The following is an 18,485-nucleotide window of genomic DNA, read 5'->3' on the forward strand; positions in this document are numbered from 1 at the left end:
AATTCACCCTTTTTCTGAAACTTTTTAAAGATTTTCTGTCAAGATGTTTCTGAATGTTTTCAAAAGTGTTACCGTTTGGAGGCTGAGGTTCAATTCCCGGGACAATGACAGGAGGTTTTTGGGCTCATGACCTTTTCATCCCTCTCACGTCTTTCAAATCTGTGGCTTTAAACAAATTTTTCTTCATGAACGATCTGTCCCACCTGGTCTGAAGCAAATCACCTCCTACATATTTGGATAAATGTAAAACCTCTAAAACTGGTTCCTCCTTCACAGCAGCCGCATCTCTGCTCACACTGAGGGCAGAGGAGGGGCATTCCAGGCCCTCTGAGGGAAGTGATACGGAGCTGAAGAAGAACCTGGTCTACTAAGACCTGGTTCATCTCTCAGTTACAGTCAATTTATCAATTTCATTAACTTCAACAATGGCCATATATGGATCTATATGACATTTTTTCCAAAATATTTAGCAAAAAAAGTTGCACCTCAGGCAGTACGTTAGCCTCAGCAGTTAATCTGGTGTAAAAGTTTTTACAGTGATTAATTTGTCATTAATCAACTTCAGGAAATAAAAAAATTCAAAATATCATTTTAAATTGAGTGGACAGTCCTGCTCCGTACTCTGAGGAACAGTTTCTTTTCCACAGGCTCCAAAACCCATTTCTAACGACCGACGGCCATTAGTCTGGACGTCGCCGCCTTGTCTCCTCACGCTCTCTCCCTGCAGTACGTCGGAGCGGCTGCATCCAATTATTGCAGCATCAATCTCGGACTAACGGTGAACGCTCCATCACTGGGCCCCCGAGCCTCGCTTCCCAAAGGAAACAATTAACTTTTCCTCACAAACAGAATGATGACTTGACCCTTCAGGAGGGAAGAAATGAACGGCTGAAATTATTTCATTTTTTTTTAGAATCACACTAATTTAGACTCACTCTGACTCCTGTCAGCGTCCTGTGTTTTCAGCTGTCTGCTCTTCAGCTGCACAAACTTCAAGTAGGATGAATGAAGTGAATGAAGTAGAGTCTCAGGAGAGACGGGACCAGAACCACAGCCTGACCTCAGACCTCAGATCAATGACAACTCATGTAGATTTGCTGCTAAAGTCTCTGCTTACTGTGATTGTAGTGAGGGACTGTCAAAGTACAAAAAGTCCCCGACTGAACCTCCAATGCCTTCATCAGTCATGGAATATTACAGCTGATAATGGACGGAGAGAGAGGGGGAGGGAAAGCGGGGGAGAGCGAGACAGGAGAACGACCAACTGAAGAGAACTTGAGGTCATCTTTCTTCTTAAACAACTAGATTTTCAATCATGTATCACAAGTACAAAGAACTGTTTCTAGGATGACCCCAGGTACTGTAGGTCAGGACCAATGGAGGAACTGTTTAACAAGATTCAGGACAGAACCCACTCTGAGGTCCCAGACCCTGATGCTGGTTCAGATCTTTGTCTCTGGATCCTCTCCACAAAGGCTCTGAAGGACCTGTTCAAAGGGTCTTCACTGACCCCCTGAGGTCCAGACACAGTGTCAGGTTTGACCCGGGGTCACTGGTTTCCTGGGTGGTCATACAAGCTCCCATCAGTGTCCTGCTGGTGAAGACGTGCAGGTGGAGGTCGGGACGTCTGCCCGGGGTCATAAGGTCACCATCCTGGGCTCAGTGAGGACAGTGTTCTACAAACATTACTCTACTGATCTACAGACACATGTGGGGGTCCCGTGAGGGGGCTGTGACGACAACTGAATCTTCGACTTCAACTCCTTCACTTCTCCTGCTCCTCAGCTCCTGAACACAGGAGGGCATCGTTTTTGTAACACCCTTTCCAGAGCTTGTCAATCACAGATGGCATATTGGCTGCATCCAACACTGACGTGGCCAAGTCTGCTTTTATCTGGTCCACGCAAAAATGTTTTAACTAACAATCAGCACAGTGATTTAAATGTGTATCAGAAAGTCAGTGAGCTGGACTACAAGCTGAAACTGGTTATGACCTGACTCCAGCTTTTTGGGTTCAGAATATTTGACCAATTTTTCTGTTATTCTGTGGATAAATCCTTTTATATCCACACAAAGCGGACCCTCAGGACAGTGAAACCAGAGCCTGCGCAGCCACAGTGAAGCTAAACCCTTCTCCAGCTCCAGGATTAATTAAAATGAAATAACACAGGGGAACGATTGGACAGAGGTCAGGTTTCAATGATGAAAACCTGGTCTGTAGCTGGAGCCGAGCTGGTCACGGTAGCTTGTCTGTGGACGTTGTCTCTTTGTGTCTCACTAGTCTCACACAGTTATGCTGAGGCCACCTACACAGCAGTGAGGAGCTTCTGTTTGCGTGCACTCACCCTGTGACCCACCTCACCCACCCTCACAGCGTGAGAAGACGTCGGGTCAAGGATCCTCTTTTAATAGTGGCCACCTGCTCCTTGTGTCCACTTTCTAAATATGTCTGCTCTGACTGCAGGAGAACCAGAAGGGGGCGACGATGGAGGCCCTGATGACTGTTGACCAGCATCCAGGAAATGCTACAATTTCTCTTTGGACTCACAGACTTTATAAGTTTATAATTTTACTGTGTGGTGTAAAAGTTCCAGGCAGGTCTAAAATCCCTTTCTGCAGCCTTTTCTTATTGTATGGAAAACAAATTTAGAGCATTTCTCAACAACATAAAAGTTTTTCCATCCATCCTGGGTCATTAGGATAATTTTACTCACCTAAACATTTGGGTTTTTAGCTCCATTCCCTGCAGCTGTCACAGGTACGGCCCAGAGTCTGCAACCCAGATGTTTATTATAATTATTATTATTTAATAAAAAATAAACATGAATTTTGCATTTTTACATGCATAAGAATTAAGTCCTGGTGGACTATGGTACTTTTCTCTGAAAATAAATACATTAACAAACATGTTCTGTAGTTTAATGTTCTTAACCATGATGTTCTAGTTCTGTCTGTTTTCTTCAACTTTTTTTTTAAATTTTCATGTAAAGGCAGAATAATCCGGGTTAACCCCAGGCAGATGATGGAGTGGAGGCCGAGATGGTGGACACGTTGGACAGAGTTCACACAATTTCTGTGCATGTTGACACATGCACTAATTACCTGTCTTTGAAAGCACCAGTGTACTGGAGTGACACGTTTTTTATTTTATTTTATGCAGATTGTTGATTTTTTCAGTCACATGATCAACTAAATTAGATTTTTTTTGGTGCTTGCTCTCTTCTCTTTTAGGGCTTTCTGTAGCCCAGAGTGTGACGTTGTATCCTGTTAAGAGCCTGTTATCACACCCAGAGGAGAATTCAAGTTCTGACTGTCAGATGTGTAAAGTATCTTCTGCAGTTCAAAAATCGATTCTTTTTCATGGTTACTGCGTGAACATCACTGTGACCTCGCTACTAGATCATTTTAAACACAATATATTCATGTGTTAATTTGAGTAATATCTAAACTACAAATGTCATTCAAGTAATGGTTAAGTCTAACAATGTGGCCCTCCCTCAGAGTAAAATATGTATTAGATTTATTATTATAAACTTTCATGTTGTAGATATATAATTGCAATAATCATTGTCAAACGTCCATCCATTCAGTATGTTAACAAACCGGAAAAAACTCTGCAACCCTCATTCTGCAGTTTAAACTGTTGCTAACATTCATCCACGTACTTACCTCACTTTACAACGACTGGTCATTTCTTCTTTTTGACCTTTCCCTCCAGCTGTCCGTCGTTATTGTTGATAATCAGGGTTATTATTGACAGGAGTTATCGAAATGCGATAACAAGGGAGTTTTGAACGCCAAACAAAAACTCCCACGTTTAAATAACGCGCTGAAAAAAATCCATTTTCTTTCTTCCGTTTCTTTCCGTTTATTTAAAACAAAACACGATCGACACAAAAAACTCAAACCCTCGCTGAATGAAAGAAAATTAAATAAATAATAGCATTTCGACACAGGTGACTGTAAATTAGCTGTGACGTCACTTCCTTTTCCCGAGCAGGTCTCGGAATGACGTCAATGAACAAAACAAAAACAAGACAAAAAATAAAAATGATTTAGAAACGCCGCACACAGAATCTACAGCAAAAAAAACAAAACAAACAAAAACAAGACATTCATTTTAAATGAGAATCTTGCTATAGGAAAAGACATTAATTTTAAATGAGAATCTTGCTATAGGAAGCACAACCTACAGCTGTTGTTTTTTTTTGTTTTGTTTTTCATGCTCAGTGAGAGAAAAAGTTCAGAAATCTTTTTTTTAAATATTTTAACGTTTAATGTGTATTTGTGCACAGCTTACAATAAATACATATAGGAATACTTTGGCTCAAGCATTTGGCTGTAGCCAGTCAATGACTACAGATCCCTACCTACTGTATGACTGACACAACACCTATACAGCATGGACAACAACAGACTGATGGTAAATGATTGGCCTTTAGAATTCAGCTTTGGGATTGGTCTGATTGGTTCACTGGCCTGAGATCGCAGCTTGATTGGCAGTGCAGACAAATAAAAAACACAACAGGGATTTTGGTTCTGTTTGTTTTTGCCTCTCCAGGCAGTGAGTGGAACAAACTGAAGAGCATGGCCCAATTTGTGGGCCACAACGGTTGGTCACTCCTGGATTTAGTTCCTCAATGTTAGCAGAAAAAAAAGGCCACAGCAAAGTCTTTACAACACCTCATTACTGGGATTTAGAAAAGCAACCACAGATAATATAGCTAGTTCCATCAGTATGTCCCATGTGAGGTACATGATAACAGACCACATTCAGTATTCATTGATGTTCAAATTCACACCCTCCTCTGGAGACTGATATTTTAGGAGACAAAACCTTTTTTGGAGGAGACAGTGAAAAACACATCTACACTGCTGTTGACTGGAACTGTGATTGGACTGTATTCATACCCCTCTACATTAACTTCCTAGACTATCTGGTTATATTAATGCATGTGAGTGAATCAGAAACTCCAACCGTAACAGATATGGATAAAAACAAGTCTTAAACTGAGACATAAGAAGGAAAAAAAGACTGTACAGAGAAGTCTGATGACCCACATACATCGATGGATTACAGGCGTGTAGCAACCCACATCTGGTACCTAGCGACTCCTTAGTGCTATCCAAATTGTGGCACATTGAATGGGACAGATGTGTCCCCCGTTGGGTCAGATGAGCTGAAAGATAAAATTATTAAACACTTTGTAGGTCAAACAAAAACACAGTGGTGTGGATATAATAATGATTGATGTGTAAATAATTTTACACCAAATGAAAAAATAAAGCCTAACATCTGTGCGTAGGACTGAACCGTAGGAACTGGTTTAAAGAAACAATGTAAAAAAGAAAGAACTGAGTTATGTCCTCAGCCGTGGAGTGATCACTGAGTCCAGGTGAAACAGCTGGAGGCGTTTGGATGACGCATGGATTTTCTTCATTCCTCCACATTCTTCAGATACCTGCACGACGAGCATGTCTCGTCTGCTGCACACACACACCACACATCACACCGAGCTAGGACAGAGTTTTCAACACCTAATGCCAAACTATACCTTTCCCAACTTTAAGTAACTTCTATGCTAACTACTAGTAATTTCTAAGATAACTTTTAGTTTCCTTCGTTGTTGTTTTTTTTTACTGTTTGCTTTTAAGAGTCTTCTTGCAGATCAAATGTCTGTTTGTACTATAGGTACATCAGCTGAGATTACTGCATTGCTTTGACACTGACTCTGCCCCCTAGTGGTGACCATGTCGCTGTGATATATGTTTTTTCTGTCCTGTGTCAAGTGCAGTCTACCCTGTTTCATCACAGGAGGATATACATGAGTGAGCAGAACTGTAGTTGTGACGCAGATTACATTCAGCTGTAAAGCAGAAGGACACTTGTCGAGGTATTCTTGGCACAGGCTCTTGTACCGTCTCCACAGATCCAAGTGCTGGTTCCAGGCCCTGGATCAGGGCACCAGTCGGTGTTCAGAGAAACTACACACAATAGCCTGCAACTAGACAAGCTAAATACTGAGATACTTGAAGGCTGATATGAAATCTGCATGTCAAAGTGCAACAGCGAGCCAGTGTGTGTCCACTGTCTCTGTGCAGCTCAGAGCAGGACATCTGCTCCTGCTGCAAGTCACTGCTGGAAACACAACTTCAGAGTCTCCAGGAGCACCTTTAGGGGGCGTGGGCTGAGGGCAGACCATCAACATTTTTTACCACAGATCCCCTTGGTCCAGTCCTGGATGATCCCGGCCTTCACCAGCTTCAGCAGAAACTCCTTCTCTTTGGATATGTTGTGAGTCCATGACTGCAGGGGGCGACAGGAGACACCAGGTTAGGCCTTTTAATGATGTTTAAAACTTTGAAAAATCTATTTAACTGTAACTAAGATCTGATAGAACAGTGGTCCCCAACCCCCGTGTCTCCAGTCCGTGGGTCAGTTAGTACCGGGCTGCACAGAAAGAATGCATAACTTATATTATTTATTATCTTATTCTGTATTATTTTAAAATATTACCAGATTCTCTCTGCCGCATCTGTCTATGACTCACATTTGATGGATGGCAAGATGTTTGCCTCGGTCATTTGTCTTACCTACATCCGCTACGTTCTAAAAGGGTCTGCTGCGGCCGATAATACATAATACATTATCGCCTAATTGAAACCCTCAAGCTAGGAAAATGAACAGAAAATAAAGAAGAGAGAGAAAAAATCTGGGAATCACTGCAGTAGACATTGATCAACGTTTAACTTTTGAAAATCCTTTCTAAATGACTGAAGATCTATCCAACAACACTGCAGTCTCATCAGTCTCTTTAAAAACCACACCACTAACATCATCATTTAAAAATGTGAGCGTTTTCACTGCAACAAGTCAACTCTCAGGTTACCTCTTTGATCGCCGACATCTTTGTCTTCTCATAGTAGTGCAAAGGTGCGTTAGGAGTTTTCATGTCGTAGCCAAAACCAGCCACAGCTACTTCATCACAGTTATGAAGGGCCATCGTTATGGCAACAGCCCCAAGGGTTGGAATATTCTGGGGGAGCGGGCAAAAAAAAAACAGGTAACCCAACCGTGACCTGTGTCCCATAGCAGAAACTGCATGTGAGATGTCTTACATTACTGACCAGAGTGTCTGGTCAGTATGTTGATATGTTACAGACGTGACACATAAGGAACAGTTGTATTTATAACAGCCCTAAATGTGGTGCTGTTTGTTTTCAGGTTGTGTGTGCGTGCTCTGCTGCCTGCAGCATCTGCTGTGTGTTCAAACAAGACTTCATAATGCAAACACACAGGAGCAGCTCTAGCCATGACCATTAACTCACAGCTATACATTCAGCTGCTCCCTAACCTCCAAAATGAAAAGAAACACACGTCCTCACCCCTCTGCCCATCTGTCCATTGTTGTGTGGTAAACCAATAAGGTTGAAGGAGGCCTCCTGGATGAAGTAGGGGTTCAGGATGCGGATGTCGCTGGGCTCCCTGGGGACCTGTCGAGCCACCGACTTCCAGAAGCCATCGGCACTGTGCTGGATTTCAGAGGAAAAAGAGGAATTTATCGAGTTTTACCACTGGTCACAACGGAAAAGAAAAATCATAAAAAAATACATTTATTACATCACAAAATACTATAATTGGAGACAGATTACAGACTGGGCCAAGGGCCTCCTTATGGACCAAACCTCTTTGGTCAGAACTTGAAATAGTTCTACTTTTTATTTTTATGAATATGGCACTCATTGTCCAAACTTATTTGGGCTTGAATAAGTATATAACCCCCTTAAATTTATTGTAAACTATCTTTTAACCTAAAGCAGCAAAAGAGTTTGCTGAACAGAGTTTCATGGGTGGGACTATAAGAAAGGATTTTAAAGAAACCGTTAGAAAAGTGACTAATACGTCCACTAAATAAACTCTTCTGTGATGACCAGCGTTTGTTTTGGTTGTCCCTGAACACAACATATGGCAACACATGAGACATGTTGACGCTGTAAAATGACTCATCAACATTGATACTGCGTGTGTCATCACGCCGTGTGGTGAGACTAACAGTGGACCTGAGTGGAAAGTATGACGTTCTTTAGGTAAAAATTGAAAAACAAATCCCGGAGCAGAAGTCAAGAAGAAGTCAATACCATCCAGGCTCTGATGAAAAACAACTGGAGCAAACAAAGAAGCCCCTGTATCACTGAACCAAGGGCTATTAGACTAATTGGCAGCATCCTGCTCCTCCTGACCCAGTGGCTCTTTATCTACAGTTACTTGGATACCTAGTAGTAGGTTTGCTGAGATGTGTCAGAGTGAGGGGCTGACAGAATCCAAACAGCACTGCTCTGAGCTGTTAGTTCATTCCACTGTTACCCTGTAAGGCTGAGCGAAGCCTCACAAACCACAGGACGGTCGGGTAATCCTACCTGACTGAGAACATTTTGCTCCTCTCTAAACTGGAAACCCAACACCTCCTCACCACTGCCAACATTGAGGGACACAACAATGTCAAAAACACATCTGCATACAGTACATGGGATCAAATGACAGGCACTGTCAATACTTCGAGTTAGACCATGATGATGGAGGAACTTTCGTCCTGGGAATTTGTCCACAAACAGTTCCTGCAGAAGATTCAGTACAAACGGTTTTATGAAGAAAAAATAAAACCTCTCACACACACACACGCTCACCTTGGTGATGGGTTAAAAGCAGAGGCTCAGTTTTGTTGTATCCCTGTGTTACAATGACAATAAAGACTATAAAATAAAATAAAAATACTTGAAGAAGCCCCCTCACCCATTTTTGGTAAGACCTGTCTGTTTTAAGAATCCAATCTTCTTATGCATTCCAGAATGTTCTCAATGCTTCTCCTTTCCATGGATTTGCTGAAATTGCTTTCCCGCTCTAGCACCACAACTACACTTATATTTAACAATAAAACAATTGTAAATACACAAACAATTATTTTTCGTTGATGTCATTAAAAAACCCTCGCGCAAACAATAAAAAATAAATTCGACCACGAAGGGACTCGAACCCTCAATCTTCTGATCCGAAGTCAGACGCCTTATCCATTAGGCCACGCGGTCACACTGCCCTCTATAGGTTATAGAGGGTGCAAGTTAGATGTTAAATCCATTCGAATGGACACGGATGAAGTCATTGTGTGACGCAGCATCAGCCTTAACAACAACTTCACACGGACGACATGTAACTGAGAAAGAAATGTTGACTGAATGAACAGGTAATTCATTTATATTTAAAAAATAAATAAATTAGTCTGATGCTTTAAATGTTCAATGTGAAAATGTGTGTTTTAATCACCTTTTACTTCTGAAGGCCACATTAACATACCAACCTCACTGTTGTTTAACTCTATTGTCCAACCACAGCAGCTGGGAGGGGTCCTTACTGGGGGTCTAAATGCTGTTTCTTTTACTATGGTAAACAGAGCGAAAGCAAAGTTCAAATGGAAGAAGAACCACTGTGATGTTGGTTATATGTGCCATGCTGTGGAAAAATAACATGTATTTGTTCATAAACTAAACAATTTTTAGGAATTGCCGAGTTTCAGAAGTTCAGTGAAGTTTTGAGGATAATGTTTTATATCTACGTTTAGTTATAGACAAAAGCAGTGGTTCTCAGAATATGGCAACTATAAAAATGTCATGTCAAGTTATACATCATATGTCATGGGGGTAGTTGAAGAGACAAATATTTTTAGATTTCAGTTATACATCATATGTCATGGGGGTACTTGAAGAGACAAATATTTTTAGATTTCAATTTTGTGGTTTGAGGATTTAAGTTTGAGAGAATGACTTGACAATAAAAAAGTGCCACCAACTGGCGGGAAACGGAAAGAGGCGCTACTGTGACTCAGTCACTGAACTCAGGCCAGCAGTCTTACCAGCCTCTGCTTGAAGACCATGTGTCGTAGCCATTTGAGGTCCAGAGCCTTGAAGGCTGACAGGACGAACAGGGACTGAGCTTCATAACGTTCAGTCTTCTGGATGGCCCCCTCAGGATAGGTGATCCTCATTGTGGTCTTGGAGCCCACGTCTTTCTCGAAGCCCTTCACCGGGGCCTCGTTCAGCCTAAAAAAAAAACAAACAAAAAAAACAACAGCAGCACAAATCAAACCCTGAGCTGTGTAAGTCCACTCCACTATACTGTCGTTTTCAGGTTTGACAATGTTGTTGAATGAAAGGAAACTGTTCACTTTATCACTGACTCAGTGGTTTTCAAAATATAAAGGTAATCTTTTTTTCCTCCTTAAATGTATCTAAAATATTGAGCTTTTTTACACAGTACTACCATTAGTACTGACCAATTTTTCTTTAGGTAAATTTGAGATAATTGTGATACATTATTGATTTTGTTGACTAAACTGCTTTCTGTGTTCTTTTATGATTTATGATTTTTATATTTGCAACACTCAACCTTTTCTGATTTTGTTTTTGTTTCCCCTACATTTTAACAATCACACATCCATGCTGTAACACACCTGACCACCACATCAAACTGGTCAATTCTCTGCCCCAGAGACTTGTTGGTGAGGATTCCTCCGTTCCCTATGATGATGCAGGTTTTACAGCTCAGACTGTACAGCAAAAACACAAGAGACCACATGACTTAAGTCACTTAGGCAGTAAAATAACCTCAATGTAGATGAAAATACACACCTCAACATTACACCAATTGATAAAATCAAATTGACCACCTTGGTAGTTCAAGTTTTAAAAAAAGCCTGTTGACAGATTTACTGTATGATTCCATCACAGACTAACCGCCTAGAACAGACTTACCTGTCAAGTTCTTCCCCGAGGTCATAGTTCTTGGTAGCTGACAGAAGAATATCGATGATCTTTTCTACAGATTTAAAAAACAAAAACGCAGATTAAAAAAATGAAAGCATTTAATTTGATCTCATCTGCAGCAGAACCTCAGCAGCTGTGATAAGACAAGTCGGGCTACGAGCCGAAAGCCTGGTGGTCTGACACATGTGCTGCTGACAGAAGTACTTTAAGCTGGTTATTTTTTACCTTTCAGACTAAGAACATGTTCTCATACCTTGTGATTTGACTCCAAATGGAGGCGAGTATCCACCGATCCTGGAAAACTGTTTGTAGTTTGGATCCAGGAACATGGGAGCCTCTTTGTTGAATCTGTTGATTTAAAACAAGATAGAAAGATGTGTTTTTTAAATTTCATAACTAATGTGCCCATCAGTCAGACAGATATATGTTAAAGTGCAGAAAAGGATTTGAAGCAGGGCTGTTCAGTCGTCCATTTATCTGGGCTAGCCATTTTCTATAGCTAATAAAATGGAGGAAACTACAACATTTTTTACCTATTGAAAGACACTGAATGTCTCCAGTACTCTAACATACTCCTTGTAAATGAAACACATTTGAAAAATGGACACTTGCAGGTCATTTTGGACACAAAAAGTAGACACTTGTGATGGACCGCGTCACAAATATAACTCGTGGAGTACATAGAAGAAAAACTTGGCTCTAGGGCATGTATTCTTACTTGGGGTAATTGGCAGTCATCTTGGCAGCTGCATACCCCGGTCTACAGGCTCCTTCACTCAGGTTGTTGTACATGTGGATCAGCTCCAAAGGCCTGGAGACATAAAAAACATTTGCTTAGACAATGACTCCTGCCTCACCTCCACACAGTGTTTTCTCTGAAGACTGTCTGTGGATTTGGGTGAGGTTTGTCTTCCAAGTACGTGGAGATACAGTAGAACTCCTGTGTCAGACTTTCTCTACGGACTACAAGACAAACATTTACAGGTTGAAACAAAATGTAAAACAAAATTCAAACTCTAAAAACCAAAAGATGTATTTTGTCGATTGATCCCAGGCTCAGAAACTACAGATATTTATTAGATAGATAGAACAGAACTCCTCCTGGGAAGTCAAACACCCGGTTCCTCCAGGATTTGAACCCAGGACTCTGAGCTCTCTGCTTCCAAGGCAAGCATGCTAACTATGGAACAAGCAAGTGAATGAAAGTCAAATAATGTTTGTGTAATCAACTTAATAAAGATATTACAATCTATTCTGAGAATCTTATGTGGTATAATTCAAAGAAGATAAAACATGAATACTCACAGTTTACCATCCAGCTTATTAAGAAACCCTTCTTTGTCATACACTAGAAGAAAACAAAAGAAAATAAAATTGAGGGCTACAATTTTACTTCACTGATCAAGTCACTTAATTCACACTGACAGACATTGTGACTTTGACTGTCTATGAGTCTTTTTTTTTTAATGATGCTTAAAGAATAAATGACAATGACCATATCCTCTAATGGATAAGGCGTCTGCCTTCAGAAGATTACGTTTTTGTTATATATCACTCTATAACGGTCTGATTACCCATCTACCTTTTCTTTTGTCTTTTGCTCAAAATTCTACATCAATACGGGTTGGGGTAAAAAGTGCATCCGGTCTGTTGTAATGCTGTAAAAGTTCTGGGAGAGGACACGACTGTCGACTGTTAGTGATGATTCCCCAGTCTAACGGCTCATTTACCTGTCAATTATACCTCCACTTAAACCGGTCGACCAGACCACAGCTGCCAAGACATGATTTTACATCTTGGCAATTCTAACAAAACCAATTCTGTTTCATCCTTCGACACCTGTGTGTGTCAGCTGAGGCATTATGTCAGAGTCTTCACCCCGACCACACATTTGCCTACAGTGAAGCGGCCGCAGCCAAGAACATGTCTGCTGACCGTGTCAGAATTCAGTTTGAAGCACTTCCAAACCTGAACATGCGCAGACTCATTCTTAAAGCTGAGTCAACGCGATCTCTGGAGAACTGTGGAGAATGTTGAGTGAAAAGCTATTACTGGACCACTGCCTGGAGAGTTGACTGCACGTTAGTATCTCTGTAGCTATAGGCTGATGATAGTATGACAGGGTAAATGTGATTTGTATACTGGTAATCACTGTAATGTCCACGTGTGATAAATACATCATGAAGGACGAAATATGTCTAAATGTGCAATAAGATGTAAAGCTGAGGCTTTCTATCACAGTGTAGCTGTGGATTAATCAAGATTAACCAGAATAATTTTGTTTCTTGTTGGAAAATATGAATAACAGAAGGTAGAGGTCAGTATTTCTCACTTGTTTTTATTTGTGACTAATCCAAATGATGATTATTAATAAAGAAAAGTATAACAGAAAATGTCTCGTCATTGAGCTGCTGTATTCAGTCATTACTGTTCATTTTGACAGTGTGAAGAGTTCTTTCTAAGCTTCAGTCCAGTGTACAGTATGTGGTAGGTGGTGTGAAGTGTGAAGCCACCGAGAGAACAAAAACAACAACAACAAATTTGTCTGTTTCTGCATTTGTAAATCATGTGTTTATCATAGTGGTTCATGTCAGCGTAGCATTAAAATAATTGAGCAATAACTGCTGGCAACATTGATATTTTCCATAATTGAGGCATCTTTCAGAGCAGATGATAGAACTGATGCAACCAGCCTTTAATCTACAAAGACAGTACAAGCTGTTACAAGGTCTGTTTGAAAAGAAAAAAGGAAATCCACACTTCAATTGTTTGCTGCTGTCTGACTGCCAAAAATGCGATAGACCCTGGAGAGTTCACGAGCACTTAATAACAATCATTTACTGGGATATATTTAATGTGCCATTTTTAAAATCAAGACGGACCTGTGTGAAAATGTCAACGTTAAACCAAATTGCTAACAAATGCTAAAACACCAGAGGTAATATGCAATTTTCACCTATTATACTGGAGAGTTTTCTAAACGTCAGAATTGCCGGTGCAGGAAAATAGGGTTATTGACTCAAAATAAATAACTGATCCAGTTCCAATGCACTTACAATGCTTACTTTGGAGTTAAGCACTGAAACATGGTACCATCTGGTGATCTGGTTCCGTTTACTTTCATACGCCCAAATGCAACGCCTAGACCACTGATGCAATCGTCCTCTGATGCTGCCATACCCTTGGGTTCTGTTATGTCTGTCTGGTCAGGGTCTCAGTGCATCAGAAAGAAGAACATGGTTGTAGCCAATGAATGCCTCTTTTCACTGGGGCTGATCTAAGGATGGTGCAGTATTCTTTAAAATAGAATGGTGCCATAAAATCTATTTAGATAATTCGATTTCTTTAAATATTTCTTGTATATATTTCCATCTCAGATTTAAATGCTTAAAAGCTAAACAGTGCACTGATAAAAATCAATATTTTATACATTTACTCCAATCATCAACAGAAACCATAGCTTCTTCTGTTAAAACGTGGGGGAGTAAATACGTAAACTATTGGGTCTTAAATATAAGGAGTCTGTCTCCCCCTTCTGGGGAAAACATTACATTGCGTACCTTGGCAGATAAACGGCCTTCAAACAAAGGGACAAATCTCTGGGGTTTGGTTCCCAAAGTGAAAGTTCAATATTCACTATTTTATTTGTGCCACAGTAAAAATGCTGATGTTCAGTGAAATCAGCGGCCTTGTATATATAACAGTGCTTTGTCCTATCTACAAACTGCAAGAGGATGACCTCAAATGCACAGAATGTGTACTTCTCAAGATATAAAGCATTGAATAATTAGTTTAACTGAGTTAGTAGTAATGAGTGAAACACCTGAATTTACACTAGAAGATGTTAATGCACTAAACACTAAAATGTTGTTTTAAATCAAAAATCAGGGGCTAGAAGAAAGAACTTCTTCTGTAGAAAACAGAGACTGCTGTGAAGAAAAAAACCCAGAAAAAACACTGGATAATTAACAGTTTGACTGAGTTAAGATTCCTGCACATCCAGCAGACACACACAAACCAAACACCATCTTGAGTCACGTAACATTGTGATGCCTTATGGAACAAACTGCATAATAAATTGAATCCTTTTCAGTAACAACACTCACATGATCGATAGTCCCAGCCTTGTAACGTGATCCTGTCAGAAGAGTAGTAAAGGAATCCTAGGGCCAGCATGGAGCACAGGCCCAGGAGGAGGTTGCAGCTACGTTTCATTTTCATATCCAGTTAGTGTACATGGCACATCCCACACTGGGGCCTGTTTCAGTGAAGACAAACTGGTTAAAGGTGCACTTAAGCACAACATGTTATTGCGTAACACAATCACACGCCGAGGCTGAATGTCTGAGACCCAGAGAGCAATCGTATCAAATTTATCGAGGTCTCAAGCTGAAGATTCAGATTCTTCTGTTAGCTTTGTTTATACTAAAAGCAAACAGAAGGATCTGTGTTCATGGTGCCCTCCCCAATTTTTCAGTTTTAAACAAAAAAAACATGCTTGTGATGTTACAACACTTTTAAAATGTAAGTCTGTATTTCGACACATTTGATATGTGCGAAGTGTAAAATACAAGATTTGTGTGGCCCGCGGGAGCTTAAAAAGCGTTTAGTAAAGTCCAAGTTTCTTAACCTAAGAAATTAAAAGGTTTTTTTATTACACAGCAGTGAACAATATTTGTAGTTTAAATAAATAATAATCAATTACAGAAACATGTATTGGTCTGTTATAGAGTAGTTACATCTATATCAGCGGTCCCTAACCCTTTTTGTTCAAAGGACTGGTCAGCCATTCCCACCCGTTACTATGGACCGTTAGCAACGTGCTGAGCATTGAATTACATTTTCAAAATCAAACATCTTTTAGACTCTATTCTGTTTGTATCAGAGTCTGAATGACATATTATTTTAAAATATTGACAGAAAATCCTTAAAGTAAGTAAATAAATATGACAGGAATTTCTTTGAGTTAAGTAAATTAGTAAAAATTAAGTACATTTTTTTCACTGTGTCCCGCTGTGGCCCAGTACCAAATGACCTATGGACTGGTACTGGTCTGCGGACCAGGGCTTGGGAACCCCTGATCTATACAGTCTTCCATTTAAAACCAGCCATTCAAGGGAACTGTATTGCTAATGTGGACCCCAGTGAAAATGAGTTTGACACCCCTGTCCTAGATGTTTAAGAGCAGGTCAACAGAGAGGGTAAAGTACCTCAAATGAGTACCAAACCAACACTCGTGGGTTGGAAAGTACCTAAAAGTATGCTGGGTTTTTGTTAAGTAACTAGACAAAACAAATGGAGAGAGTACTCAGGATTGCCAGACTTGTGGCTTAGAGTAAAAAACAGAGGCTGCACTAACGAAAATAATTAAAAGTACAATTCTTTCTATGTGTAGTTTAAAGAATCTTGATCTTTTTTAATATATTCATTATGTTAGCTTATAATGCAAGTTTAGGGAAACACCTGACTTGGCAGGATCACAATAAGCAAAAAGTCAGAAGTAGTGCTTTTGGTTAATATAAAAAGTTGTTAACAGTATCCTAAAATTTGTAGTAATGTAGGATGTTAAATGCTGTTGGTAATTTGAAATGTATTGTCTGTATGTGTTTTTAAATGGAGTTGAGCATAAGTTGCTGGAGATAAGGAGAAAAAGGAAGTTAAAAAAAGTGCAAAGTAGGAAATGGTGCAGCCCAAAAAGGCATGTTTGATGGTGATATGATAAAGTCATGACATGTTTTTTGCCATATAAATACAAGTGTCAGGAGCGATAAGTTCAGTTTGTGCCTCATCTTCCCCAGATGAAGACAGGACTTACTCCTGAACCCTGCAACAGCCTAAGAGGAGACTTGTGGACCAAAGACAAAGATCGGACAAATGAACAGTGTGTAGACTGTTTTTATTACTTTACATACCCAGCAGCAAGAAGATCTTAAATTGGACTATTTTTGACACAATCCTACCACTGAGATCACGGTAAAGCAATGATAAAGCAATGGCTAGAAGATGGAACCTCAACCTGGGGGACTGGGATGAAAACAGTTTAATAGTCATAGAAAACTGATGTTACGTTGTGTATGCAATGGTAGACAGGAGATTTTTGGGGAAATATAGAGGACATTGGGTGGATTGTACAGTCCTAGGGAAGAGTACAATCCCTTAATCAAGATGATGGCTACAGTGTCAAAAAGTTAATGTATACCTTGTAAATTCCAAGATGACAGATATGTCCAGATACAGAGAACACAAAGCAGAAAGAGCAAAGATGGAGGAAGCAGCTTAACTGAACAAAGAAACTGGAAGATGACGAAGATGAAGAGACAGGCATAGCATCCTTACCAAGCATAAGGGAGGATGAAGAGCAAAACAATGAATCTGATGACAGTGATGAAGAACAAACGCCTGGCAGAGACAACAAGGTTCCCAGAGACAGAAGAACCTATTGTGGCTGAGATTGGGGAAGATCCTAAATCAACAGCATCATCATCTTTAGCACCCAGTAATACCACCAAGGCAAGGCACTCCAAGAAAAGAAAGTATGGACATGGAAGGGCTGCCTAAATTAGAGGATAAAACACTATTTCCCAACAATCTGTTTTATGTCTATAAAACAGCCAGTCCCTGGGCGGTTTACATATAGATATATATATATATATATATATACATATATGTATGTGTGTATATATATATACATATATACATATATGTATATGTATATATATATATATATTGAATCGTTCAGGCAAAAATAAATTTCCAAAAAAAAACAGACACCTTGAAGCCATTGGTTTTTCAACAGTCACCTGAAGAACATTAGAATGTCTGGCTTTAAAAAAGAAATGGTCACTGGCTGGAGAACTATTGCTGAAGACCATATTTGTACATGACACGTTTAAAGACCATGGAGCGTAAAATACGCAGAGGTGTCTAAAGTCAAATGCACACTTGTGTATATTGACATTCAACTTTAAACTTAAGAGTTTTACTGTGTTATAAGACTATGTTAAACGATGATTCGGTAAAGCTACGCTATTTTCTTAGCCGCACGGCTATGACGTTAAAGCTAAATAAAGATACTCTCCTAAGACTGGTGACGTACAATTTAGAACATAGCAAAAAAAGCTGCCCTTCATTACAACGCACTAAAAAACACATGTACGAGGGGGAAACTGTTATAATGTCATGTTTACATGCTTCTAGTGAGCAAGACTAGCCCGCTACGCTAGCGAGGATTCCATTATCGGACTCTTACCGGACGTGAACCGTTACTTTTCAGATTGACCTCAACTACTCCGTCGTCAGCTCCAGCCGCCGCGCTGCGACCCACCAAGCTTGTGGACGACGCATTAACATTAGCGATACATTACTACATTACCAAAAAAAAAAAAATTTTCCCAGTGTGGACTTCACATATGGGACAAATCCAGTTACTCCTCCCCTCCGTACACACACTCCAACCATAGCCAGGCTGCTACAACAGGAGGACCGATACAACCTGCTGGGCATGGAAAGCACGTCACGTCGAACAAAATTAAGAAAATATATTTAATAACATAAAGCTAAACTACTATTACCTAATTTTTACTGTTCAGTTGGTCGTGCGTACAATTTTGTGTGTGTGGGTGTATATATGCAAAATACAATAATACATAAATAGTAATAATTAATAATAA

The 18,485-nt window shown here is 40.0% G+C and overlaps 2 protein-coding genes and 1 non-coding gene across 3 annotated transcripts in view; all 3 read right to left on the bottom strand.

Annotated features, from left to right (window-relative positions):
- artn (artemin) overlaps positions 1-4,119 on the bottom strand; it is a 22,622-nt gene extending 18,503 nt beyond the window's left edge. The window contains exons 1-2 of the mRNA XM_025054190.1: positions 3,670-4,119; positions 2,715-2,772 (exon numbers count right to left, since the gene is read on the bottom strand). The gene's annotated coding sequence lies outside the window, so the exon portion shown is untranslated. The remainder of the gene's footprint in view (positions 1-2,714; positions 2,773-3,669) is intronic.
- A 133-nt stretch (positions 4,120-4,252) lies between these two features.
- st3gal3a (ST3 beta-galactoside alpha-2,3-sialyltransferase 3a) lies at positions 4,253-18,360 on the bottom strand. Its single transcript, XM_008338454.3, has 11 exons — positions 18,065-18,360; positions 14,922-15,073; positions 12,121-12,163; positions 11,534-11,626; positions 11,069-11,163; positions 10,804-10,867; positions 10,503-10,598; positions 9,906-10,092; positions 7,387-7,533; positions 6,891-7,037; positions 4,253-6,307 (listed from the first exon to the last, which is right to left on the bottom strand). The coding sequence occupies exons 2-11, from the start codon at positions 15,034-15,036 to the stop codon at positions 6,203-6,205; spliced, it is 1,092 nt and encodes a 363-aa protein (XP_008336676.1). The 5' UTR covers positions 15,037-15,073; positions 18,065-18,360; the 3' UTR covers positions 4,253-6,202.
- Positions 9,012-9,084, bottom strand: trnar-ucg (transfer RNA arginine (anticodon UCG)). The gene has a single exon. It is a non-coding gene; the product is annotated as a tRNA-Arg (tRNA).
- Positions 18,361-18,485: the final 125 nt, after the last annotated feature.

This window comes from Cynoglossus semilaevis, chromosome 2, assembly GCF_000523025.1.
Source record: "Cynoglossus semilaevis isolate Cse_v1.0 chromosome 2, Cse_v1.0, whole genome shotgun sequence".
Taxonomy (NCBI): Eukaryota; Metazoa; Chordata; class Actinopteri; order Pleuronectiformes; family Cynoglossidae; genus Cynoglossus; species Cynoglossus semilaevis.

Excerpts from the sequence above, each read along its gene's own strand:
- st3gal3a (XM_008338454.3), bottom strand. The coding sequence starts at position 15,036 with ATGAAAATGAAACGTAGCTGCAACCTCCTCCTGGGCCTGTGCTCCATG. Across the intron at positions 10,868-11,068 it reads ATTTGGAGTCAAATCACAAG|AAAAGATCATCGATATTCTT; the intron begins GTATGAGAACAT and ends TTAAATCTGTAG. Across the intron at positions 6,308-6,890 it reads AGATGTCGGCGATCAAAGAG|TCATGGACTCACAACATATC; the intron begins GTAACCTGAGAG and ends CGCCCCCTGCAG.